Genomic DNA, 26,123 nt, shown 5'->3' with positions numbered 1-26,123 from the left:
AAACAGAAAGAAATGTTGCCTAAACTCAGGCTGCAGGCCAAGACAGAGCCATCGCTGGTTAACTGATTAGCTCAGTAATTGCAGTGGAAATGCCATTCTAAGACTGATATAAAAGTGCAAAGGCACATCCAGGAAATACTAATCAGTCTCTCGGCTGTTCTCCCAGGAGGCTGCTCTTCTAGTCCTTGCTGCTGTTGGTAATGCCACTGCCTCCAGCAACAGCATGTTATCTAAGTGTAGGTTTTTGTATTTGTGTATGTTTGTGCTACATATTTGCACCTTGAGCTTACTGGCTAGTAATTAATATCTCCTTCTTTACTTGCAGGAATAAAAAACCTTTAATATGGGCGCTGTAAATCTGGGCAGGATCTTTCTGCATGTCAGAATAAATGACTCATTACAGCGGCGTCAGTGTAAGACATGCAAAGAGAGCCTTCCTTGTTCAAAATCTCCTCATTATAAACCTCATTTTTGTTCTGCGTAACATGCCTCGGGCTTTTTTTCCCTTCACTCCCCTTTCTTTCATCCATTTGTCCTTGCCTCGTTCAGAGAGAGTTTGTTTGTGCGCCATGGATCACACCTACAGTGACTACAGTCTACATCCTCACCTGTCACTACAACTGCTCCCATCTGTCTTTTCTCACTTTGTCCTGCCCTGCATCCATTTCTCTGACCTCGTTACACACAGTGACGCAGTCTGTTTGCACACAAATTTTGCACGTGAACTCAGAAACGGGCAATATTTAAGTTCACACAGACACACAACTTAAAAGGAGGCTCTTCTAAAAGACAATTTGAGGCGAGTTGAAAACACAGCTCACGCCTCTCTTCTCCAAACTCTGTGTTTGTGTCTCTGTCAGGTCTGTTTGTACGGTGGAAGGATTATTTGATTGTTTACAGGTTTAGAGCTTGTCTGCAATCAATCTGCTGTGTTTACGGTGCATGTTGTCTGACAATGAAGGATTATTGGGAATTGCTGTTTGTGTGTGTGCTTGTGCATCTGACTGGATAACCTACTTTAACTACAAAAATGTTCAGTTTTCCCCCCCATGCTCCTGTTACGTGGCTTCATTTTATCCACTCCGCTGAGCAATGTGTCAAATATACTGCTTGTTACTGCACTTCATTGAAGCAATATGACATTCAAACAGAGTGAAATATTAGAAAACAATATGTCATGTTTTCATGGCTACATCGTTAGATCAAATGAAAACATCTCTTGATTGTGATTCAGTCTGGCTTTGCAACTTTCTCTTAATTTTACCAAAACTTCAGTGGGATAAAATTAACTGCCTGCACATCATAATGGTCCTATTACTGATTTTAGACAATTTCAACCCCCTACCAACCTACTACCAAGGTCTAAAATTGAGCTAACAAAGAAGTACCAAAACTACAGTTCCACCAATTGCTATTGCAGCCTTGTCTCAACAGCAGGTCAATCTCTAAATTTGCCCACTGAAAATGCCCATCTTCTGTAAGGAAATTTAATATTTGGTCTTTATTGCCATTATCTTTCTTTGTCGTGTCTTCCTCCCCTCACCCCTAACTGGTCACGGCAGATAGCCACCTCTTCCTGAACCTGGTTCTGTTAGAAGGGAGGTTTTCCCTTCACTATCACCAAAACGGTTGCTCATAAGGGATGATATGATTGTTGGGGTTTTTTTCTCAGCTACAAATTTCTTCTTTGTATTATTGTCAGGTCTTTACCTTACAATATAAAGTGCCTTGAGGCAACTGTTTTTGTGATTTGGTGCTATATTAAAAAAAATGAATTGAATTGAATTTTCTTCCCTTGTTTTGAAAGACAGGACGGCGTCCTAACAGTTAGCAAAGCTTCACCACATTTAATGCAGGTTATTGAACTCCAGCACTTGATGTTTGCAGTGTTGGTGCCTTTCTGGGCATTTTTAATAGAATTACCTCATCATTAATATGTCTCACTGTGTGGTACAGAGTGTCTAAGAAGTTTGTGTTTTCTTTTTGGTGATTGACAAAAACAAAAATGTTGAGGCCTCAAAATTATAAGTTCAAAAACGAATAGGTGATGTCATGATGCCCATTGTCTATTTACAGTCTATGTGTACTATTCACACCGGTGTAGGGACTACTCAGGCAAAGGAAGTAAACTAAATGTAAGACCTATCTGTGGCCACACACACCTGCCATCACAGCAGCTTTCTGAGTGAACTGTCCAATTACTGAATTACTCTCAAACTTCTTTAAAAACAAAAAGCAAAGAAAGAGGTATGTGCATATAAATGGCTCTAATTCTTTAAAGGTTCATGTATTTTTCTTCAACCTTTTGAATTTAAGCTAAAAGCATACACTTTCAATTGAATCTTGATTCTTTTATTTCATATCTATTGTGGCTAAGAACAAAGCCAAAAGAGTGTGTCACCGTCCAAACATTTTTCGAGCATTACTGTAGATTTAATTTGTTATATGACAAATCAGAGAGAACAAAAGTAAAAGCCATATCTTAGAATGCAAAAGCACATTTATTTTTGAGATTTTGTTAAAGCTTTTAGTGAAACAAAACCTCCCTCTCTTCTAAATAACAGAATTTGAGGTGAGATGTTTAGAGGGAAGATGTCTCTTTGGTGGAACTACTCGGGAACATATGAAATGTGACAAGCATCCCCAACTAGACGCTACATTTTTGTAGGTGTCACAACCCAAAACCCCCTTTTTAGAACAACTGGTTTGACATGCAACAACTTTGCTTTCAATTTCAAGTTTCTCCTTAACTGAAAGTAACTGTCAGAAATATTCATTTCTGGGAAGAACTATGACTGAAAAAGAAGAGTGATACTTAAGTAACTAAATACATGTACTTGGATACTTTTTAAGCTTGGCTATCAAGCCGGTCTGTCACATCTAAAAGAAGCCACTGGAGAGACAATTAGCGTAATATGGGGTCAGTCGAGAGAGCAACCCGAACTCTGCCGTTCCTTCTCAGTCTCCTCCTCCTAAACTCCATCCAGCAGCTTGAGTCACTGCTAGCCCTTTGCCAGCTTGCCTCCTGCCCACACACAGCTTGGCCCTTAAGTCACCTGCACTAACCCACAGGATAAATAAACCATGTGCAGAGCAGGGTAGCCGCCAACCTGGGCTATTTTCAGCCCCACTGTGCTCTTTTTTTCCCCCTTCTTCTTTTCTTTACCGCCTTCTTCCTCAGTCCAAAATGTCTTCTTAAAAAGCATTTCCCCCTCTCAGTCTCAGATAAATAGAGCGTGCTTAGGCAGCATTACTGATCCATCTCGAAACAAGCCGGAGTCGTTGAGACGTGTCAACCTTTCACTATAACAACACAGGAAAAAGATATGGTTTTAAAATAAAAATGTAAGATTACTGATCCTTAATTGCACTGTTACAGTTAAAGCAAGACATCGTAAAGAATGACTGGGATATCTAAAGCTCGTGATCCCCGATTATACATTTTTCTGTGCAGCAAAAACTCATTTGTTATGCTCATTCCCTTGTCACCAAACTGCACGCCTCCTTCTATTCTTACATCTCATTTTACCTGTACTTCCTTCACACTCCCTCCTTACTTGTCCTACAAAAGCACCAGCCTCAACTTGTTTCGGGAGGATTGATTCTCAGATGGCATGAAACAAAAAAAGATTTTTCTGCAGGAAAAAAAAAAAAAAAAAAAAGAAAAGAAAAGAAATGAATTATTAGATAGAAATGGGCAGAAAAAAAAAGACTACTGCAGGAAACAAAAACAAAATAGAGAGTACAGTGGAAATGGCTTAAATGTCACCTGCCTTAGAGAGACAACTGTGGGATACTAAAACATCAGATTGCAGCACTGGGTGGAACAAAATCTCAAAAGTGGAACAAAATTAAAACGTAAATGCAAGATTTCCATTAGTTTTTCCCCTGTTTGAGGTCTGACTGGAGCTCATAATTATATCTCATGTTGCCAAAATTTTACAGCAGTGGTGCAGCCAACTGGTGAATTAGTACCACCAGCTGTTATCCATGTGTTAGGTCCTAATATTCACACAAAAGTATTCTTTTGGGGGGGAAAGACTAATGAGTTTTTCACCATATTTGAGATCCAACATTATAATTTAAGTGGTGCAAGCAGGATGACACTCGGCTTTAAGTTGTATGTAAGTTGTCATATATGAAGGTAATCTGCAGGGATGCATGGAAGATGAATGTTTATTAAATTTGCATTTTAAAGTGTGTAATAAAGCTGCACTTGAGCTCTCCTGCTGTGTTGGGCACTTTCACTGCTGACAGATGGCTTTTGTGTACAGGATTACTCCCCATTATGAGCCCTGAGCATTTACCTGCCGATCTGGATAATGTGGTTACGCTGGGCCTCAATCACTCTTTGGACATGGTCAGCACTAAATAGCCCTCGTTCAGCAATGTGCTGCAAATATTAATTTAATCCTCAGTAAGTGTGTTCAGATGATTTTTTTTGTTGTTGTTTTTTAATCCAATTCACCACTAGTAGAGAGATTGAGGAGTCAAAGGGGAATGTCATGGGAGCAAAGAGAACAAAGGATAGGGGCACAAGAGTGAGGCAGGCAAAGGGAGATAGTAAGAAGAGGCGAGAACATCTCATGAAAACATAATGAACACAGTCATGCCCATGAGGTTTGATGTGAGGAATGCACATCAAACCTCATGGAGTGTAATGTGAAGGGTTGAGATGAAGGAGGAATGCAGAAACTCTCTAAGAAGTGAAGGGGGGGGGGGGGGGGGGGGGGGTAAACACTGTGACTGAGATATGACATAACTTTGCAAACTCAGCACCAGAGCATGTGGCAGGTTCACGAGTCAGGCTGCGGAGAGCAGCTGTGCTGACCCACAAGCCGCTGGGCGGTGTGGGTGGTGGCTGTGCTCCACATCTGTCGCTTCGGGCCACAAACCCTGAGGAAATGCAAGCCTAAGTATATTCCTGCCAAGGGAAAGATTGGCTGCCCCCATTCCAGAGTCTGGTTCTTTTCCAGCTCCCAGCACGGCTGCAGTTGTCAGAGAAATCTGAGCTCATTGTCACCCTGAGGGTTGCTTTTGGAGAGTTCATCCTGGGGCTTAAGACCATCACCACAGGTTTTACAGCAGTCAAAAGAGAATTAAGATGTGAAAACACAACAAATGTGTTCAACTGCAACCCTGCAGACCAATGAATACAGAGAGGAAAACAGTGCAGAACTGAAAACTCCGCAGAGGCTTTATTTAGAGAGACACGAATGTGAGGATGCTGTTTGTAGATTACAGCTCAGCATTCAATACCATCGTTCCCTCGAAGCTGGACAGGAAACTGCAGGATCTAGGACTGAGCAGCTCCCTCTGCAGCTGGATCCTTAGCTTCCTGTCTGACAGACGCCAGGTGGTCAGACTGGGCAGCATCACCTCATCCCCCATCACACTGAACACTGGTGCTCCACAGGGGTGTGTACTGAGCCCTCTCCTGTACTCACTCTACACCTACGACTGCACAGCCACTAACAGCTCCAACATCATTGTGAAGTTTGCGGACGACACTACAGTGGTGGGTCTTATCACCAACGGTGATGAGACGGCTTACAGGGAGGAGGTCAGGGCCCTGACCCACTGGTGTCAAGACAACCATCTCACCCTCAACGTCGCAAAGACAAAGGAGTTGATAGTGGACTTCCGGAGGTGCAGAGAAGTACACACCCCCATCACCATCAACGGCGCTGCTGTGGAGAGAGTGAGCAGCTTCCGGTTCCTTGGCGTACACCTGGCTGAGGATCTTACGTGGTCAGTACACACAAACAAAACAGTGAAGAAGGCGCAGCAGCGCCTCTTCTTTCTCAGGAGACTGAAAAGATTCGGCATGAGCCCCCGCATCCTCAGGACCTTCTATCACTGTGCCATTGAGAGCATCCTCACTGGATGCATCACCACCTGGTACGGCAACAGCACTGCTTACAACCGCAAAGCTCTCCAGCGAGTAGTGCGGTGCTCTGAACGGATAATTGGAGGTGAGCTTCCCTCCCTCCAAGACATCTACAGGAAGCGGTGCCTGAGGAAAGCGGGGAGGATCATCAAGGACTCCAGTCACCCCAGCCATAAACTGTTCAGACTGCTTCCATCAGGAAGGAGGTTCTGCAGCATCCGGTCCCGTACCAGCAGACTGAGAGACAGCTTTTTCCATCAGGCCATCAGACTGCTGAACACGTCATAGACACCTCAGCTTCACTACTGGAACTTCAACATTATGCACTCCACACTGTATATAAATGCCACTGTTTTGCACATATTCAACTCTGTATATTTTATATATTTTATTATTATTATTATTATTATTATTTTATTTTTTTACTATTTAATTTGTAAAAATGTGTACACACACACACACACACACACACACACACACACACACACACACACACACACACACGTAGGAAAATATTTAGTATACACATCCAGAAATGCATACACTATTATATATTGTACATATATTTATTAGTTTCAGGTTGGCCATTCTTGTATTTTGCTCGTTTGTGTTGTTGTGTTTGCACATCTCTGTTGCTTGTGGGGCTCGCACACAAGAATTTCACTCGCATGTGCTGTGCCAGTGTGCCTGCACATGTGATGTGACAATAAAAAGTGATTTGATTTGATTTGATTTAACAGCTTTTCCCCCCTAAAGTATTCCAGTTATTTTACATCGCCCTTCCAAACAGTTACTGGTTTACGTTCTCTAGGTATTTATTTTGACCAAAGTTATTTTACATATTCTGCAGATGTGTGAAGTGACAGCTCTAAAACCACAATGCTTTGGGATATTTAATTAGGATATGCAGAATTTATAGCAAGTATACTAAAGCATGCACAGACCTTAGACTTTTATATGAGTTCTTCTTAAACAGGCTTTCTCATGACATCTACAGCTGCACAGCTTGCAAATGATGAAATATATAAAACACTGTTATTCTCATACCACCAGGCTCTCGCTTCTCTTCTCCGAGGCACAGCTTGTCTTACATTTTGTCAGCGAAATCTACAAATGCATGTTGCCTTCTTGAGACATGACAGCAGCGATCAGAGTACTGAAATTATAACACAACTGTCACGATAGCAGTGTGCTGGGAGCTTGCAAACACACATCTATTCCCCGGGTAGAGCTGTCAAAGCCTGACTTTGACAAACAAAAAAGGACCAAGCATCAGGCCAAGGGAAACGCTCATCAGAGTGAGACTCACTCTGTTCTCCTTTACTGGAGTTCACTGCTGAGTGGGTTCTTAAATAAGCCCAGTTTGCTCTCTACTATAGAAATACCTCAGAGTCCAATTAGCAGTGATCATTCTCTTCAACTGTTAAGGAGCAGAGGGGGAGCGCTGGGTGCTTTCGATAACGCTGCAATAAATACTGGCACGACATTACAGGAAAAATGTCATCCATTATGCTTTTCTTGCTTTAAAGCTGCAATCAGTTAAATGTCTTTAGGCAAATGTCTGACATTTTGGGGATTTTGAACATTTGAAAGGACACTTGTCTTATACAGCTACAGCCAGTGGGCTGTTAGCTTAGCACAAAAATAATAAAAAAAATAAAATAAAATCTGCCATCAAGCACCTCCAAAGCTCACTAACCAACACAATCTCTCTTTTTCAAACAGCACCGTCACAGATCATTGCTTTAAACAGTGTGCAGCATAGCAGCTAAATGCCATTTCACCCTGTTCAGCTTCAGAATACCACCAGCTAACCACTTCCTGCAGATCACAAAGACCTGTCATGTTTATGTTCATTAAACATGTCAGAGAAATATTTACTGCCAAACCATTTTGTAACTTATAGACAATAAGTATTAATTTGAAGTAAATTCTATATCTTACAGGAAACCAGTGCAGGGAGCAGAGAATTGGAACGATGTTTTCCCTTTAGCCAGTTTTTCTTAAAATCCCAGCTGCACCATTCGGAATGAAATGTAGCGTCTACACTGTAGAAGAGCGGCTGTAGTTAGTCAACTCTACAGGAGATGAAAGGATGAATACGTTTCTCTGCGGTTTGCTCTGACACTCTCACTCACTCTAAATTTCTAAAATACCAAACGGCTGATTTAGTTACAGCCTTAATATGTTGGGTAAAACCAGGCCCTCATCTTACACCAGGATTTATCACATTGGTTGAAATTTTTAGTGCCCTCGATTCTAGGTAGGAACTAATTTGCATCGGTGCATTTTTGTTTGCAGACAGGAGAGTCTCACAGCCTTGTTTCCATTTAATTAAGAGAAATTTTGTTGCTCCAGCTGTCCAATTTTTCAACACACAAACATAATACAGTAAATCAATAGAACTGAAGTCATTTGGTGAGACGGTGAATGGCCCACATTCACACCAGAGTAAAATAAATAAAATAAAATAATAATTTTATTTTTTCGTATTTACCGAATTACTCCAGTGGTGCAATCATGGAATCACCTCAACCGGTTGTATTCTGGTTATATTCCTATATAAATGAAAGGTTGCTGAGTGCATATGCCATTTTGCAGGTCAGTCACCATCCTGCAGCAACTATGTTACTATTTGTGGTAAAATTTCTTAATTTCTGTACCAAATCTTTGAGGTTCTGTCTGGATTCTGAAAGTAAGAAGTTACTAAATTTCTGTTTAATGCGAATTTTGTATGTAGATGGCAACAGATTTACAATTTTCTACAGCTTATCACATTTAATCGATGTATCATCACCAACAGATTCCATGTAATTACAAATTTAAAATGTGCTAAGACCTGAACCATCTAAGGACAGTAAGCAGTAGTGCTAAGGCACATCAGCTTCTCATGCAAATGTTTACAAAACAACAAATAAGTGCATTTGCTTTTTCTTTGACACTTCGATAGGTAGAATAAAGACTCGGACATCAACTTTTAATTAAACTCAAAAGTCTTCTGTCAAACTGAGTCTTATTTTCAAGCCAATACAAACATGTTTAAGATTTTTTATGAGAACATTTCAAACATATAATTCTCTTTTGGGAGCTTCTCTTTAATACACTGAAACTCAACAGCAGAGGAAATATCTTCTGCAAAAATATGGAGAAATAAGCTGGCACGACTCAACAGAAAACGATAACGTATTGTCAGCTCTCCGCATGCACCATCATTTGGAAAAATCTACCCTTGAGGTATCTTACAAGTGCAGAATAGTTCTTTCGTTTTCCACATTATATGGAATAAAAATATTTCTTTAAAAAAAAAAAGAAAAAAAGAGAGAGAAGTGATCCTGTCAGTTCAGTCGAGTTTTCAGTCTGTATTCGTGTCACAAACAGCTTGGAATAGTTTATCAGCCTCTTTTCTGTGTTTGATCTTTTTACAAAGAACAGTCTGTTGGGATATATCTCTTTCCTTATTCATCAAGTATGTTGCAATGAAACAATGAAAAGATTAACAACGCAATGCATCAAAGACAGTCTTCAAAGGAAGTGTATTTTCCAGTTTTCTGGAGCTACGCGGTGATGTAGATAACAAAAGGAAGTGGAGAGGAGAAATAAAGGCCTTAAACCTCTCCAGGGGAAACACCTCTCTGCTGCCACTATGTTCTGGCCAGATGTAATTTCCTGAGCAGCGTTCTGCTCTTCAAAGAGTGGAGAAATTGCCCTATCACAGTAGACACAGTAGAGAGGATGTGGGGGCTGTCTGAGTAACAGTCTTAGGCACATGTGCAGCAGATATTAACTACTACATAAATTATCCATCCCCCACAAATTAGAAGAAAAACACATAAAGGTCAATAAGATGTCTGAACGTGTATTAGACTCAGAACTACAGAGCCAGGAACGGGGTGACACGAAACAACTATTTACATGATTCATGTGCGCACATTTCATATTCCAGTGCTGAAATGAATTGTTGAGGCAGAACTAATCAAATGTTTGGGAGCATGTGCTCGCAACCAGAAAGCAGTTTTGAATTCTACGAAGGAAAAAAAAAGAAAAAGAAAATCATGATTCAATTCAATGTTTGGGTTAAAGAGAAGGGCAAGCAGCTCGGCCAACATCGGCTGTGTCATTAAAGCACCACAACACAACTGCAATCTTCACCTTTCAGTTCAAGGGGCTGTTTGGTTGGGTGGAATAAATATGTCCTATTGTGGAGAGAAAAAACTCATTACCAACCTTGTTATGTTTCTGTGTGCAACTTGAAGGTAGGTTGAAAGGTGATCTCAGACCATGTAATCTTAACAGAATGTCATCTTTAATGAGTATTTCTACTTGCGAAAAAAATAAATAAAAATCAAGCGTTCCTCCTGTAATGTGTGACAATTACTACCTTGAAACAGCCAGAATACACTTTGAAATTACAGTGTGAAGAAACTTCTTTAGCCACCATATATAGATTATATAGTGGCTAGGTAGAAAAAGTTCAGGAAGCACACACTCTTTCCCCCATAAAGTCAATGTTTGACAACCTCCCGTGTATCTTTAACGGCGAGTTTTGACACCTCGGTAAATATCAACGAAGATGTAGTTTGATGACCATCAGAATAGTTTCAGAGTTTTTCCAAGAGACCACCCTCACAAACTCCTGATGCACACCCAGTCATTTTGCTCTATAAGCAGGTCTGAAATATGACAGAAATCACTCAGTTCAGAAAAGAGCTTCTAGGGTTACTCCTAGCAGGCTTTCAAGGGGTAAAGATTATTACTTAACAGGACATCATATAAAAAAACAAAACAAAAAAAACCCATCTGGTCCTTAGCAGAGTCTAAAATTATTTAAATTCGACCTAAGAACAACAACAACACATGACATATACTGTGCTGTGTTTATGTTGTGGCCTTTTATGCAGCATTTCCTGGTATGGTTACATAATTTAAGAGTGTTCAAACCATTTGCCATTTTTCTTGCAAAAGATAAAGAAATGAGGGGAAGTTCAAGACTTTTGAAGACTACTGTAGATAAATGGTGCCAAAATACAGAAGTAAATGTCATGATTCAGGACCTTTAGCAGCAATAACTTGCAATAATTGTTTTTTGTATGACGTTATCACTCTTGCACATCACTGTTGTGGAGGTTTGGCCCACTCTTTACAATGTTGCTTTAGTTCATTGAAGTTTGCAAGCTTTCATCTATACACAGCTCTGTTAATGTCCCGCCACAGCAGCTCAGTCAGGTTGAAGTCTGGACTTTGACTGGGTCATTGTAGCACCTTGATTCTTTTCTTTTTCAGCCATTCTTTTGTAGATTTGCTGCTGTGCTTTGGATCGTTATCCTGCCGCATGACCTAATTTTAACCAAACTTTACTTGTTGGTCAGATGGCCCCACTTTTAACTCTGGATTGACGCAGTGACTGCAGTGTGTTCAGGTAAATCATCACCCCTCGTGCTCATCGTGCTCAGCAGTTATATGAACAGATGTTATGTGCTGATATGCTTTGTTTGCTTTTTGACCAAATGGGGGAAAAAGTGGGGAAACTTGTCTTACAGCAGAATATTTAAATTAAAAAAGATATCTGCTCATTTTTCTCTTTAGGAGGTTTAACCCTTGTTCTGAAGTTAATTACTGATTTTTTTGTAAAGAATGTCCTTTGTGGCCATCCAAGAAAAAGCTTTTACTTGGCAAACCCTCCAAACAAACCAAAATTGTTCTAATTATAATGACATGAACTTTAAAATTTTAAATGCTAACTGAGCCCTGTAATGTCTGAGAAGTAGCTGTTTATTTTTGTTTTGCAGTTTTCCTAAGCATTACCTGATCTGACCTTGAGTTGAATTTGCTGGGACAGCCACTCCCAGGAAGACTGAATGTTTTCCATTTGTTGGGGGAAAAAAAAAAAAAAAAAATCACCCAAGAGTGATGGACTTCAAATTGTTTGGAAATGACCTCCCAGATCAGTGGGCAGCCAGAATTGCGCTGCTGATGTCCTTCCACCTTGGCATCATGTTAACATACAGCTGAATGAACCAGACCATCAAAACGTCTTCTTTTATAGAGGTGATTGATTAATCCAATGCATTTGATTAGCAGCACTTAGGCGTTACTTATCCCCTTAATTCCTATGGAAGCAGTGAGGTTATTCTTAAGTTTTTCACAGGATTTTGCATTATGTTTTTCTTAAACAATTAATGATATGACATATGACATTTAAGATTGTATTTACCTAAGTTAAAGACATGGCAAGGATCAAATGACTTTTTAATAATGACCTGATAATAATAAAATAAATAAAATTTTAAAAAAAAACCCTCAGAATTCAAATAAGTTTATTTTTTCAATAATTTATATTGACTATATATAACTATATATGAAGATTTGTTTCCAGGTGGCCTCAACCTAAACCTATAAAAAGTCAACAGGTTTCACACGCATACGTACATTAATGCCAAAGGGAACTTCTTATTCTTGTCTTGTTTTTGTTTGTTTTTTTGCCATTCATACATTATTAGACCAGCACCCAATGTAATGTTTATGCCATAGATGCCCTAACAGTACTGGTAATTACCAAAATCATTCATAATTCAGCACATTAGTAACATTAGTATTTTTAATTAAAATGCCAAATTAGTTATTTACTTGCATTATTGAAAAGCAAAAAAAAAAAAATGTTTTAGTGGTTGAATGTTGTGCTTGATTAACTTTTGATTTCTCAGTGAAGTCCTGTGTGCCGGCTCAAATTATAAAAATATAGTAGAAGTATAAAAATGTGCATACAGAAACAAGTTTTTGACAGATGCCATAAAAACAAGACAGCAAATATTTTAGATCGTTAATATAAGCACTTTGCACACAATATTACAACAGTAGATGTTCAGATTAAATACTGCCAAAGTCTGACATAATAATGCAAGCAAATAAACCTTATCATCAATGACGTCAGGTTACAGACAACTGTATGAAATGTCCCCCCCCCCCCCCTTTCTGGTCACTCTGTATAATGTCATATGGAGGGAATATAGCTAATAAAATCATCTCTGAATCTTGCTGTACGACGAAAGTTACAGTCATCTGCTTAAAAAGGGGAAAAGGAGCCAGAAAAGAGTATAAACTGAGGGTATGTAGAAAGATCAGGGGCGTAATTTACAGGGGGGTTAGGGAGGTTATGCCCCCCCCCCCGATAATCAGACCTAGCCAATATAACCCGCCAATAAAATTATGAATTATCTTGCATAAACAGGCTGTTGATTTTCTTTACTCATCACCAGCAAAATAGTTGCATGTTTAATCATCTGGGAATTTACCCAGATTTATTCATTTATTTATTTAGACAGAGATCTTGACAACACCAATGTTCAGCACAAACTTATGCCCATGAACAAGATCTGACATTAAAGATCATTTTGAACTGAGAACCATGCAAAGCTTCTCTGTCAGGGCTTAAGAATAAAAATACAGAGCCCAAAATGACATCCCCCTCAAAGCATTTTTAAAGGAGGGAGAAATCACTGTTTAGAGAGGAAATTACTGTCATGCAGAGCAAAAGAAACAGTCTAAAGAGTCCAGGAAACAGTTAAAGAATTAATTAAAACAACAGAATACAACAGAGATAAAAGATTAAGGAAATGAAGCACTGGCTTTAGAAAGGATATAGCACATCAAAATACTAATACAATTTGTGTAGCATGTAAATTGCTATTTAAATATTCTGTATATGTGCAGAAATAATTAGCGCTCTGCAGTAATAATGAGGTAGAAGTCAGGTTTTCATTTGAAAGAGAAAAAGACCTTAAGTCTTCATTTTTTTCCAGTTCTCCAGTTAATATAAAGTCATTGTTGTCTCATTAAATTCGGTATAATGCCAGTTTCCATCAAGGAAAGTTTCATATTAACAGTCTTGCAGGCTTCCTTTTAATGTGAAAAAACAATAGAAGCTTTAAATCAGGGGACTAAGAATATGAAAATATAATTTATGTTAAATGGAGAACAGCAGCAGTGTGGAGAATGTAACTGTTGTTGAACTGATGGACCTAATACAGAGGAAATGGGCATTATAATAAAATAATAAACTAAGTAATTTCACCCTCTTAATGTTTTTTTTTAAACTCTGTCTGCATTAGTGCGCTGCCCCTCAGCTGTTATTTCATAGTCCTGATTTGAATGCCCTAGGAACACATATATATATTATAGTTTAGATTTTTTCATGCAAGTTAACTTAAGGCTGCACCTGTAAGCTCAAATAGCTCATCTCTTTAGGTATTCAAAGAGAATTTCTCTCTCTTCACACAACTTACTGTGTTGGATTGAGGAGAAACATTTCCCACTAACAACTCAGCCCTACAATTTAATGAATTGAATGATGTTCACTGAAGTTCCTCATTAATCACATTTTCGTCATCTAGCATACAACTGTGTGTCTTAGCATAAGTAGCAGCGATTAAGCTACAAATATGCGACTCCTCATTACAAGAGTATTAAACATCGTCTGTGAAGGTTCTCAGTCATCCAGGTCATCGTAGTCAAAGGAGCTTGCAAAGAAAAGCGTCTGGACTTCTTTAAGTTGCTTGAAGACGTTTCACCTCTCATCCGAGAAGCGTCTTCAGTTCTAAGGTCAAGTGGTGGGGAGTCCCCACCTGGTGGGGCCAGGTTTCACAATGAACTCACCCGAAACTCTGGCTGATTGGGACCCACACCCATTTTCACACCTTGGCTCAGGCGATTAGAGGATCATCAGGGGGTCCCTTTGTCCCTCTTTGGGGGGGATACTCCCATTAGGTTTAAATCTGGGACTCCCCACCATTTGACCTTAGAACTGAAGAAGCTTCTCGGATGAGAGGTGAAACGTCTTCAAGCAACTTAAAGAAGTCCAGACGCTTTTCTTTGAAAGCTCCTTTGACAGTATTAAACATCCATTTCCCATTTGTTGCTTATCAAGCTAGGCTTGCAAAGGGCTGCAAAAGGCTGTTTTGAGCAAGAGTTGGTCTACACACTGGTCAGGTCACCAGACCATCAGCAAGCTAACGCAGAGAGACAATCATGCACGCCCACGGCCCATTGACAGTCACTAGTTGACCTAACAGACAGGTCTTTGGACTGTAAACTGGAGCAAACCCACACATGTGTAGGGAGAATAACACACACTACACACACCTCAGATCTAAATCCAGAACCTCTCACCTATGAGTGGGGAGCACTCACCACTGCACCACAAACCAATACATATTCATAAAATCATTTATTTGACCCCTACTGTAGAAAAGTGTGAAAGGACTATTGTGAGTGTGCCTTTAAGTGTGACCTCTTTGAACAACTATTTATAATACCAGTATAATTAAGCCACATTTAATTCCAAGCTTGATTGCACAGCATGACAAAGAGACTTCTTATTTCCTTAACACACCTGTCCCTTTAAATCTCACCACTATAAAAAGGTAAAAAAAAAAAACAACAACAACAACAACCAAACCAAAAAAAACCTCAAAGCAATAAAATTTATTGAAATAGGAAGGACACTACTCAAAGTGTCTCAATAAAAAAAAGAAACAGACACCAAAGTGAGGAGCTAAAATATCGGTTGTCATATGCTGCATGTAAAGTCCTTTAATTAAGGCAATTTGTCATTTGGGCTATATCAATAAACTAGACTTGATGCACAATACAAATAGTGTGGGTGTGGAAAATGAAATATGAAATCAGAGGTTTAGCAGCCACAATCTTAAAGGTACAGGCTCTTTTTGTTTTAAGTCTGGAGTGAGAAACAACCCAGAAGCTTGCTTTAGAAGATCTACTAACTACTCTAATGCAAGCAAGGAGAGCTGTGACTGCTCTGACCATGCAGAGATCTAAGAGGTTTTGTTTTTTTAAATTTGAAGATTGTTGAAAGAAAAGAGGGGAGATGAAAATAGATCAGAGCTGCTGCGACTTGCTACCAGGCATGTCTGTTTTTTAAAAAAAGACACTCTAGTAGTGCTGCTTCCAACTACATGTGGAGACTCAAAAAAAGGCACCCAGTTGCTTTGCTTTTATTGGTTTAGCAGGAAAAATGGCAAAATTGCCCATAAGCAGAAATATCACTTCAAAGCTACTCCAGTGCAGCTGCTACACTAAGCGGCAGCTTTAAGAGCTCCTCTCTGGTGTCATTGTGGATGAATGCATGTCATTATATTCCTCCTTTAATCTCTTCGGACTGCACATGCACGCTTGTTCTTCCTCAAATCTGCTGGTTAGATCAAGGTAAAAACTCTTTGACGACTCGTGCGCCCGTGAATAATATCTGCCAGATAGTAACAGAGATGCTCACAGAAAGTAAACGGAAATCTTGTTAGGAAAACAACTACAACTGAACTTAATCCAATCTACTCAGCGAGCTCGCCGTTTCGAATGATCAATGTTCAGCTCCAAATTAAAAACCATGTCTGCTGCCAGTGACTTCTGGCTACAGCGTTTGGGTGGGCCGGCGTCAGCAGAAGGTTTTATAGCAGAGACATTACAGTCGGGCAGCTCTGCTCCTGTGCTGCAGGGGAAACGTACTTTTCCAGTCAGTCAGGCAGACATATATAATGTCAGTGGACTGCTTAAACAAATTTTGCCAGCTCCAGTGCATTATTTCACATCCATTCTCCACAAGGACATCTGTGCACATTGTTTACTGGTTTGTTTTATTTATTAGGATCCCCTTTAGCTATAAACACAAAGCACATCTAGTCTTCCTGGGGTAAAAATATACAACACATTTTCAAACAATGCCTCCCTTTCATTGTTTAAAGGATAAAATTAAAAACACTAAAAACCATTTTTATTTTAAAAAGGTAGACGCGAACATTTTTTTTTTTAAAAGCTGAAGGGATTCAAGCGAAATAACTAAAAAGCTCAAAACAATGCTTGATCATTTACTTTAACAAGAACTTGTTAGAAGACACGGAAGACTCACAGAAGTGAAAATGGGGGTTTTAAACATCTGCGTGCACTTGGGATTAAAAGAAATGGCGTACATGCCCATACAACAACACGTACTGTGGCAAATTTTGCCACATATATGCTTTAAAATATATATATTTTAGAATTGATCTAAATCTTACAGTATAAAGCTGGTTATTTTATCAAAAGCTTTATTTTCATGTTGATCTCTGTAACGATGGCTTTACACTGGATTTACCACAAGGTGTTTGTTCTGACTGTCAATGTTGCATTTGATTGGTTCAGTATCTGTGTGTGCAGATATGATTAATGGTTTGCAATTTCAATTTAGTTTCATTGGCTACATAGCAATTAACTATCCGAGGTGCTGACTTCAGCTGTTGCTCATTCCCATCTGGGATTCGAGCGCAGCCAACACAACTCCGCGTCATGATCTCAGTCCCTGGTTGGCGACTTTTATCAGTCTGGTCATTTGCCAACATAACAACTGGAGCCATAAAAGAAAGACAGCTAATGCTTGACACCGCATCCTCTGTACTTTAATATAGGAGAAACAAAATAGGGGCTCTGTCAAAACAGTATAAAACATTAAATCCCAAAAAAGCACATAACTCAAGGGATGAGCCAGTGTTGCAGCCTGTTGCAGAAAACACAATTTGTTCCCATTTGTTTAGTTGACTGTCCAAAAAGAAAAAAAAAAGAAAAAAAAAGCCAAAGATAGCAAAGAGGAGGAGGAGTTGTTCAGGAGGGAGGTACAACAGTGGGTGTCTTCAGCTATCTGTAAAACACGGTGGAGGCTCTGTTATGGTTTGCCGTTGCATTTCAGCAAGGAGTGTTGGGGATTTTTTTCAAAATTGATGGAATTGGGAACAGAAGAAAGTACCAGCCAATTTTGATCCACCATGCAATACAATCTGGAAAACATCTGATTGGCAACAGCTTCTCCTTCTTCTTCTTTTTTAATGTATCGACCAATTTTAAGTGTTTTTTTTTCCCCCTTTATTATTTTTCAGTAGCAGAGTAGAGTAGACAGGAAAGGAGGAAGAGAGTGTGGGAAACAACAGAGAGGAAACAGCCCAGGTTGAAATCACATCTGGACCCCTGCTGAGCTATACCAGCACTTCAGGTAACACTTACAGCTTTAATACCAAACACACTACCAATGCAGTAAAGGCATACCTGGATAGAAATAAAGCACAAACACACACACCATCAGTGATGGACTGGCCTCTTCAGAGCTCAGACCTCAGCATTATCATCTTGACAGAAAACAAAACAAAAGGCAGCCAACATCCAAAGAAAGGCTTTAAATGTCCTTCAAGAAGCATAGAGAATATTCCTGAAGACTACTTAAAGAAATTACATGAAAGCTTGCCTAAGATACTTCAGGCTGTGTTGAAAAGTAAAGGTGTTCATACCAACGAAAGCCTTCTAAGCTTGTTAGAATTGCTTGCACATGTTTCATTTCACATTTTCCTGACAAAATATAAAGAAGTGCAAAAGTGAGTGATCATCCCATGCACAGTTACCATTAAAAGTTGTGAAATTTGTTGACACTGAGTGTAGTGCACTGCATACTGTAATATGCATGTATGGATGAGTGTGCAGAACTGCTGATGACTCAGTATGGGAACCACTTGGGTCAGCAGGCATGCCCATCAAAATGCACTGAGGAAATTGTTTTTTTTAAAGTTTAACACAGTAATTTTTATCTCTGTTTTGTCACAGCCTGTTTAATAAAGCACTCTATCAATTAAATTTCAGCTTCAAAAAAGCCTGGACTGACATAAAACATCAATGTTTGTTCACGGCTCTGCAGACAGTTATTCTGTCAGATATATGAGAGGTTTCAGAAAAATTCCCAGCTATAATTACAGCTCGGTTGTTGCAAACTAGCAATTATAGAAACAATGTGACTAGAGCGTAATCCTTTAATAATCTTCTGATCAAATCTTCTGGAGCAATGACTTACCACTTTGAAGTCCTCTGCTCTGCACTCGGTGCCGTGGAAGTGGCAGGAGAGCAGCATGTCACTGATATCGTGGCCGGTACGGTCGTAGAATTCCCGCATGTTGAAGGGTCGCGGTTTAAAGTTGTGGAAGTCGGCTTTGACCTTGAGACTCTCCAGAACGCTCTCCTCCACCAGGTGCATGTCTCTGATCTCATACCTTTGAAATCAGATAGAGAAGGAGAGTTCATAGAAATGTTTCAGCAATTGCAAATTTCATGTCTCGTAGTTTGGTATGGACTCAGCCGCTTGCTTGAGCAGCACATCCCAGCAGTTCACAATCACTCCCTTATCACAGACTTTGTAAAGGTGCCTTTGTACACTTCCAAGAAAATTTATGAGCGTCTACACCAGTGAACCTTTACTCTCCTCAACCTAAAAATAATACTGCACAATGAATCATAAGGTGCAGAAACCAGACGATAAAAATGTACAAGATGGTTTTTCTGTGGCATTTTCCACCTCTCAGATGACAAGGACTACCAAAGTGTAAAGCTTTATTTTATATTACAGTGCATTATAAAGTTGAGACAGGAGCTGTACAAGGCCATTAACCCAGTAGTCCCTTCACTGCAACAGTTCCAGGCTGCATGGTATTTCAATTTGAACCAACCTTATGTTGACTGGATTATGTTGCCTGTCAGAACATTTGGTTAAACTTTCATGTGAATTTTTAAGCTGACTGTCTCCTTCAGAAGTAAAAGTAACTAAATCTTTTAAATCCATGGCAGAGGTATGGTGAAAAAAAAAAAAGGGAATTTTTCAGAACAATGGAATCATTAATATATTTCTGGGTCACAGTTCAGCTGGTAGAGGAAGCCATAACAGAATTACCACCATGTTTGAAAGATGAGACATTATGGTGGGAAACGTGATGGCTTTTTGCTTCACATGGTGCTCTTTCTATCATTTTGACAGAAGCTCATTTTTGTTTCATCAATCAACAAAACTTAGTTTTGTTACTTAGATTATGGACATTAGCAAAGAAACATGTGCACCCACATCCCAGAGAGCATTCTCCAGCTAGCAGTTCATGAACATACTCAAATACAGTCATGGTCCCTGTTATATGTGCTGGTTTGCTGTCCTTTTGCTGAATTTTCTCCTTCCTTCTGTGCTTCCCCATCAGTGTAAGCTATTTGTTATTTCCGGTTTTACTTTGAAGTCTCGTTCTGTGTATCTCCATGCTTTTGCTCCTGAGCCCTCTGGCTCACCTTAATTGTGTCTCTTTCTGAAATCAGCCCTCTAAGTGTGCATACACACATACACACCAGCCAATTCATTAGCTACACCTTGCTGGTACCAGGGTGCACTCTTTGTCTTAAAAAGTGCCTTAAATTATTATGGCACAGATTCAGCAAGGTGCAGGGAAAATTCTGAGATTTTGATCCATGTTGACAAGATGGAATCACACAGTCACTGTAGGCTGAAGCATTTGAACAATGATCAACTGCCACTAAGGGGCACACCACCAAGAACCACTGGTACAAGGCAGGATGGAGCCATGCTTTCATGCTGACTCTACCATCTGAATGTTCCAGCAGAACTCGAGACTCATCAGACCACAACAGAGCACAGGTGAACTGTCGCCTCCATTTCCCGTTTCTGTCTGACATTAGTAACACCCAGTGTAATCTGCTGCTACTGTAGCCCATATCTTTCAAGGTTTGACTTAATGTACTCGCAGAGATACTCTTCTGAATAGTGGTTATTTGAGTTACTGTTGCCTTCCTAACAGCTGGAAACATTTTGACTAGTCTCCACTAATCTCTGGCATTAGGAATTCATTTTCTCCCAAAGCATTCCCATTCAATGGATATTTTATACTTTTTTGGGAGGGGACCATTCTCTGTAAAACCTGAAGATGCTTCTGTTGGAACCCCCCCCCCCCACAGCTTCTCAAAAACCCAGGCTAGCTTGTGTGGCACCACCAACAACGCCACTTTTGAACTTTTAACTCACGTTTCTTGCCCGCTTTAGCAAGTCATTTTGACTATGTCTACGTGCCTAAATGCAACGAGTTGACGCCATGTAATCTGCTGATTAACATTGAACGGGTGTATCTAATGAAGTGGCCAGTGAGTGCATAGTTTTGTCCTTTTATCAGATTGTCCGTTTACCTTCTGAATCTTTGTCTGTGCACTTCGTTCAATTATATCAAATACACATTTTAGTTAAGTTAGCAAATGTCAGCTAGCTAACAAGCTTAACATCAAAAAGTTTGCATAGTTATTGTAGCCATCTTGGAATATTAATAAAGTAGCATCCACTAACCAACCCTAGAGTGGCCACAATTGATATCTGTATAGTTGCTAATGGTGGGGACCTTCACAGGATGCCAAGGAAAAGTACAGTAAATAATAAAAAGCTAACTCTTTCCCCATAAAAACAGGTTCAGGTAGCAAACAATCTGACAATGAACAAAGGTAAAAATAAGACTACATATGCACAAAAAGCTGCTTAACCAAGTACGCACATGAGGAAACAATCAAACCAGGACAGACAGTCACAGGGGAAGGAAATCAGACAGCAGAAGGCAAGACACAGGCTGAAACAATCAGGCAGAAAGCGAAGATGCAGGCAAGGAAGTGATAAATAAATAAATGATAAATGTTAAACTAAGGTACGAGCATAGAAACAAGAAAGAGAGAGGCAAAGACAGGGAAACAGGAGACACTGGGAACATTAAAAGCAGAAGATAGTATATTAAACAGAAAAAAAAATCAAAAAGCCTAATTAGGTCTGTGTTTTAGCATTTAATACCCATATTAATGAGTTTCTCATCTGTAATATCATGTATGATGTTTAACATAGCTCTGCCTCACTGATAGCTTGGCATTCAGTTACATTTCTGTTGGTTTCGTCTGTTTCTCCTGACAGACTCTTAACTATAAAGGCCTATGTGTAACGTAGTGGGGAGCCAGACAACCCACATCATACGCAGCATTATCGGTAGCACTGGGAAATTTACTTTCATTTAATGGAGCTCACAAAAATCTGACCACGCTGCCTTGTATTAAAAGTGAGCAGAATAGCTGTAAATGCAGCCGCTCTCCAGCCTTGCTGTGATCTCCCACTGAGCTATTATTAAAAATGTCACCATTTTAATGGACTCACCAAAGAGCAGACTACTCCAGCCCCCCATCTCACCCCACCTCAAACGCTGCTTCAAATGAAAGGATTTTTTAGAAATTTCTCATATGAATGTACTGTGAATATGGTCTTTTATTGTGGCAAATACAATTAATACACACCATGTGTTTTATGTGCAACATGAATAAGAATGAGATCCAGTGGCTGCTTACTTTAAGAATGGAGTCGGTAATGTGCAATTATGCCAAGCTATTAAAATTTCTTATAAAAACAGGGTGCAGTAAATGCTTTTCTTTTCATTTTGCGGAAGGCAAAAGGGCATCCAACTAAGTGAAATCATCAAAACAACAGATCAATAACAACTAGCTTCATTCTGGTTTAAAAATAAGTTCATAGATTTTAGACATTAAGAAGAGCCTAACCTTATTAGGATGGGGCAGGGAGCGCTTTTGTTTGATTGAAAGTGAACTTAATTGAGGAGAGGCATTGACTCCCTGCTGTTTGTACTGTGGACAAACCTGCCAAGAAGGCACTTATGAGATAAAATCCCAGAAGTACAAGCCGACAGGATCAGCAGAGAGTGACACTTCAGTATGTGCACAGCTTAAATATCATGCCACAAGACATTTCCCAGACCAGTGACTCCAAACATGGGAAGTAGGTGGAGAATGATCTTAAATGGATTTCATGCAACGAGCACTTTCATTTCTGGCTGGGGTATAACAGCTAAGTGTGTTGTTGCATCGCCTCTCTACCTTGCCAAGGGAGGCAGGATAATGAGCACTAAACCTACTTCAGAGTGTAAGAGTTGAGATAAGTACACAAGGAAAGAAACTTAGAAGGAAATTCAACCCCTTTCTGATTTGGTGGCCAACTTTGACAAAAAATTCAAAGGGATTAGGAGATGAATTGATGTAGAAAAATCCAGATGGCAAGTGTTGATCATCAGCCACACCAGCCTCACAGGAAAACAAAGCTAATTTTACTCTTCAACTTCAATTTCTGTTAAAGATTTAGAATAGAAATTGTCTCCATCTCCATGTTAAAGTAAACCCACCAGATGCTGAGTCTTCTCCTTGATCTCTTTAACAGACAACATGTTCAAGCCTGGCATAATCTGAGGACACTTTCGTGTTTTTGATGACTCGGGTGAAACAACGGTCCAAACTCTCCTGAAATGCTCTCAAGCCCTGATTGTAGTGAATGTCAAAATCTTGCTAATTGTTGCATTATTGCTACCTCTGTTGACATTTGGAAGAAAAAAAAAATATTACAACACCACAGGGAAAGCAATCAAACAGCGTCTTAAGCAAGGATTAACGCAGCCTCTTGTTTTTGCCTGCCTCTTCAACAGCCCTGTGCGTGATCATAATCAGCATTCATTCTGAACACCTCCACGTAATATAACATTTAAAATCTACTGAGTAGATTTAATGTGCAGGAGGAGAATTTTTGGTGAGGTTTCACTGACATGAAGGATGTAAGTATGTGAACGACAAAAATAAATAAATAAATAAAAAAAAATACCCACAGCGTCTGCCATTTCACTTGCAATCAAAGGAAGCAGACTTTCCACATCTTTTCCTCCTGTGCATGCTGTACAGTACGACGCTGCTTCCAGCTCCATTACCCAGAGCCTTCAGCTGCACCAACAAGGCGGCTGGAGTTTTCTGATTAGTACGCCTTAGTTAATTCAAGCCTGCCAAGCATGCTCTCTCCAAGCCCTGAATCACTCAACAAGGTATGAACTATTAGGGCTTGCTGGATAAAGGAGTGCAAACTGCCAGTGGGGGATGAAGAACTCAATCCTATGCTTAAAACTGGGGTATGCTTTGAAGGTGGGGCCACTGGACTTTAAAAGAAAATCCAGATTAACCTTTCAGCACATTGTAGTTTAAGTGATCTAAGAAGTAACTAGACTACTGCACCTTCTCTAGCCTGTAATGCAAGAATTTGACCACAGAGGTCATAGAGTAGTAGAAAGTGGTAAGACATAGTGGCATAGTGGGTTAAGTAGAGTTCTTTCCACAGGAAAGCAGGTTTGGAATCCCAAGTGAAGCCAAAAGTCAGTGTAAACTTATTTTAGTGCATATGCCATGCTCATCAGGTGGGAGGGAATTTATTTTTCGTCTTTCTTAGACTTCTGCCAGTTTTCAGTAACAATGCTGCAAAATACAACCACTCTGTTACATTCCTGTATTGAAAATATCACCTAGAAGTATGTATGATTTATTCTAAAAATATGTCTAAATGGACAAAAAACAGAATATTAAAAGACAATTTGCTAATTAATCTGGAACAACGTTTGATAAAAACATTAAATGTTTTATCTAAACTTTGAAAGTGTGAATTACTTTACTAACTATCATAGGGTGAAAAGCAGGTACGCCTGTTGGGTGGTTGGTGCCTATCCCAGCTGTCATAGGACATAGTGTGCTACACCCTGGACAGGCCACTAGGCAGCACAGCTCATATTCACACAATTAACCTAGCGTGCATGTTTTTGCACATTTGTACTCGTTTGTGTGGGAGGAAGTCAAAGTACCCAAACTCCACCCTTCCGGAGTTCGAACCCAGGAATTTCTTTTTATGAGGCATCGGTGCTAACCACTGGTGCAGTGGGGTGTAAAATATGGGGCGTTTTAAATGCCCAGCTAAAAGGGCAATATTAAATGCAGTAATTCTCCTGTAGCGGAGGCAGAGTTGGAAATTAAATTCGGAGCGCTCTCTATTAACTTTTCTTTAACAGCTACCTTTGGTTGAGAAGGGCCAGCAGCTCCCCTGCGTGGTACAGGTCGTTGCGCGTCACGCGGCTGAAGCGGAAAGCGTTCAGGTTGCAGAAAGTGACGGCGGGGAACGTCATGATCGGGGTCGTGACCTCATCCAGTTTGGTGACGTGAGGGTACTCGAGGTAGAAGTGGATCCGGTCCACGCACACGTACAGCAAGAAGGTCAGAGAGCCCAAGAAAAACACGAGCCACAGGCAGCGTTTGACGCAGAACCGCTCGTACGTGAAGATGTGAGAGATTCCGTGCAGGGTCGAGCTGTGCGCAAAAACTTCTATGGGTGGAGGTTGATTTGACTCCATTTCTTCGGTTTCCACTTTGAGATCCATTGTTCACCGTGCAGCCCTCTCGAGTTGTATGCCAGAGTCAGAAAGCGGCTTCAAAACAGAAAATATTCATTCACCTGTGGCATAAATTCTCATTATCCACGCGAACAGGTCCAAACGTGCAGATAACCTCTCCGTCACCTGGTGCGGTTCGGACGCCATCGCTCATACACACCGACAAAACATTTTAAGCTTTAAAGAAAGTCAGGCGAGCGAGAGATGTGTGCAGAAGTAGCGCCTTTGAAAAAAAGCACAATGACTCCAATGCGTGCATAACCGAGACGCCAAAGCGAATGTCCATCACCGCTGCGCTACAATGATGTTTTGCAGGTTTCTCGCTGGGCTGCAGAAAAGCAAAGAACAATATAAGGGCTGACAAAGTGCTTCATCAGCCTGGAAATTCGCTGGTCGATTATAAGTCCAGTGAAGCACGCGTCGTTCCTGCGCGACAGCGAGAAGAAAGCCGGAGCTGTGGGAGAAATGGAAATCCTTCTTGGCACTTCAGCCCGTTCATAAAGAGTTCCTCTGTAGCTGCGCTGCACGCATGCCCCTTACAGTCAGTCCGCAGATTTTCAGGTCAGACCCGGAGATTTTTTTTTTTATACCCTACTCAGGAATCTGAAAACCTGTTTAGGAGTCAGACGGTTGGTTGTTGTGGTGAGTCGTGAGGTTTCCTCCCCCCGCGCGCTCATTTATGTCTGTCTGCAAGCAGCAGTGGACTGAAGCTCTGCTGTTCACCTGCGAGTTAGTTACTCCAGTTGTTTTTTATATGTCAGCACTACACAAGCTGGCAGCCGGGAGGAAGAAAAAAAAAAAAGAGAGCGAGAGGTGGGATTTCAGAGACTGTGCAGATTAAAGTGGATTTGTTATCTTGGGATATATTTATTTAAAAATATAATTGAATCAGTGATTTACACCCTATCGATATTTCAGGGATTCAATAGAATATTGAGCAAGTCATTTATACAGATTGTTAACTTTGGTCTAAAATGATCAAAGCATATCACCATCCTTAAAATATACAAACTTGCCTCGGGGCTTAAATGAGGCTTTGGTGATTCACTGGGCATATAAGAACAGCTACTTGGCATATATTTAAGTCAGTGACTGACTTAACT

The 26,123-nt window shown here is 40.1% G+C and overlaps 1 protein-coding gene across 1 annotated transcript in view; it reads right to left on the bottom strand.

Moving 5' to 3' along the window:
• LOC308406979 (acid-sensing ion channel 1-like) overlaps positions 1–25,665 on the bottom strand; it is a 73,062-nt gene extending 47,397 nt beyond the window's left edge. Inside the window, exons 1-2 of the mRNA XM_080898332.1 lie at positions 24,647–25,665; positions 18,765–18,960 (exon numbers count right to left, since the gene is read on the bottom strand). Coding sequence (XP_080754458.1) covers positions 18,765–18,960; positions 24,647–25,008 — 558 coding nt within the window. The 5' untranslated portion in view covers positions 25,009–25,665. The remainder of the gene's footprint in view (positions 1–18,764; positions 18,961–24,646) is intronic.
• Positions 25,666–26,123: the final 458 nt, after the last annotated feature.

Source organism: Rhamphochromis sp. 'chilingali', assembly GCF_963969265.1.
Source record: "Rhamphochromis sp. 'chilingali' genome assembly, chromosome: 12".
NCBI lineage: Eukaryota > Metazoa > Chordata > Actinopteri > Cichliformes > Cichlidae > Rhamphochromis > Rhamphochromis sp. 'chilingali'.
The sequence above is the reverse complement of the archived record's forward strand: the minus strand, read 5'-3'. Positions and strand labels throughout refer to the sequence as shown.